This window comes from Camelina sativa, chromosome 6 (genome assembly GCF_000633955.1).
Source record: "Camelina sativa cultivar DH55 chromosome 6, Cs, whole genome shotgun sequence".
In the NCBI taxonomy this organism is placed as follows: Eukaryota; Viridiplantae; Streptophyta; class Magnoliopsida; order Brassicales; family Brassicaceae; genus Camelina; species Camelina sativa.
In genome coordinates, this window is record NC_025690.1 from 1,355,526 (window position 1) to 1,356,567 (window position 1,042).

General features: G+C 35.4%; 1 protein-coding gene across 1 annotated transcript in view; it reads right to left on the reverse strand.

The window, feature by feature from the left end:
• Positions 1-1,036, reverse strand: part of LOC104793844 — a gene marked incomplete in the record, with an annotated part of 4,117 nt that extends 3,081 nt beyond the window's left edge. The window contains 6 exon segments of the mRNA XM_019246602.1: positions 61-237; positions 338-393; positions 470-542; positions 655-711; positions 829-875; positions 991-1,036. Of these exon segments, the coding sequence (XP_019102147.1) occupies positions 61-173 (113 nt within the window).

The window sequence follows — 1,042 nt, forward strand, 5'->3', positions numbered from 1 at the left end:
AAGCTTTCTTCTTTGGAATCAATCAAGAGAAACCAAAACAAGGTTTCTCACCTCATTTTCTTAGTAAGAGGAGATTCACTTTCGACTTTTCTCGGTGTACTAATACCATCTGGGAACAACAGTCTCTTGTTGTTTGAGTTCACACAACAAGCGATCTTGTTCTCTTTAGCCATGGCTTCATACTTAGCTCTCTTCTTGCACAGTGTTGTAAACCTGTTCTTCACAGCATTATCCGTTCTACACAACAAACCACAAAGAAGAAGAATGAATTCTCTAATTTCATATCAATAATAACTTGGTCCACCATTAAAGCTTATATCTGTTGGTTCCAATATACCTGCCTGAGACCACTTTCGCTATCTCAGTCCACCTATTCCCAAACAATCTCTGTGCCTTCAAAACCAAACACAAATAAGATCAGTCACAAACTCTATCATCTCTATGTCATCAAAAAAAAAAGATGTCCAACCTCACACAAAAGTGTATCTTCTTCAGGGGACCAACCTCCTCTCTTGAAATCAGAGTTTAAGTATGTATACCATCTGCATTAAATCAAGAAAACCCCACACAATCAGATCAAACACACAAAAAAAAAAACTCCACATTAAAAAGAAAAAAGAAACCATTTTGATATCAAATAAGACTAAACCAAACCTTCTTCTACACTGCCTTGTGCTCTTATCATTAAACTTGGATGCAATGATCGCCCAACTAATATCAATCACAACAACAACAAAAAAAAAAATCAAAACTTTACATCAGAATCAATCGACCCAATAGAACAGAAACTTAACCCAGATATCGAAAACCCAAAAAAAAAGAACTAACTTTTCAGTTCCATGTACACTGATATGCTTCCTTAGTATATCATCTTCCTGAAACAGAGAGATTCATCAATACAAAGTTCGATTACAGAACACAATCAAAAAAAAGAGATTGATCGAATATTATATAAAGAAAGAGAGAAAGAAGAAAAGAGAGAAGAGAGACCTCAGGAGTCCAAGTAACAATATGACGCTCCTTCTTCTTGGAATCATCGGTA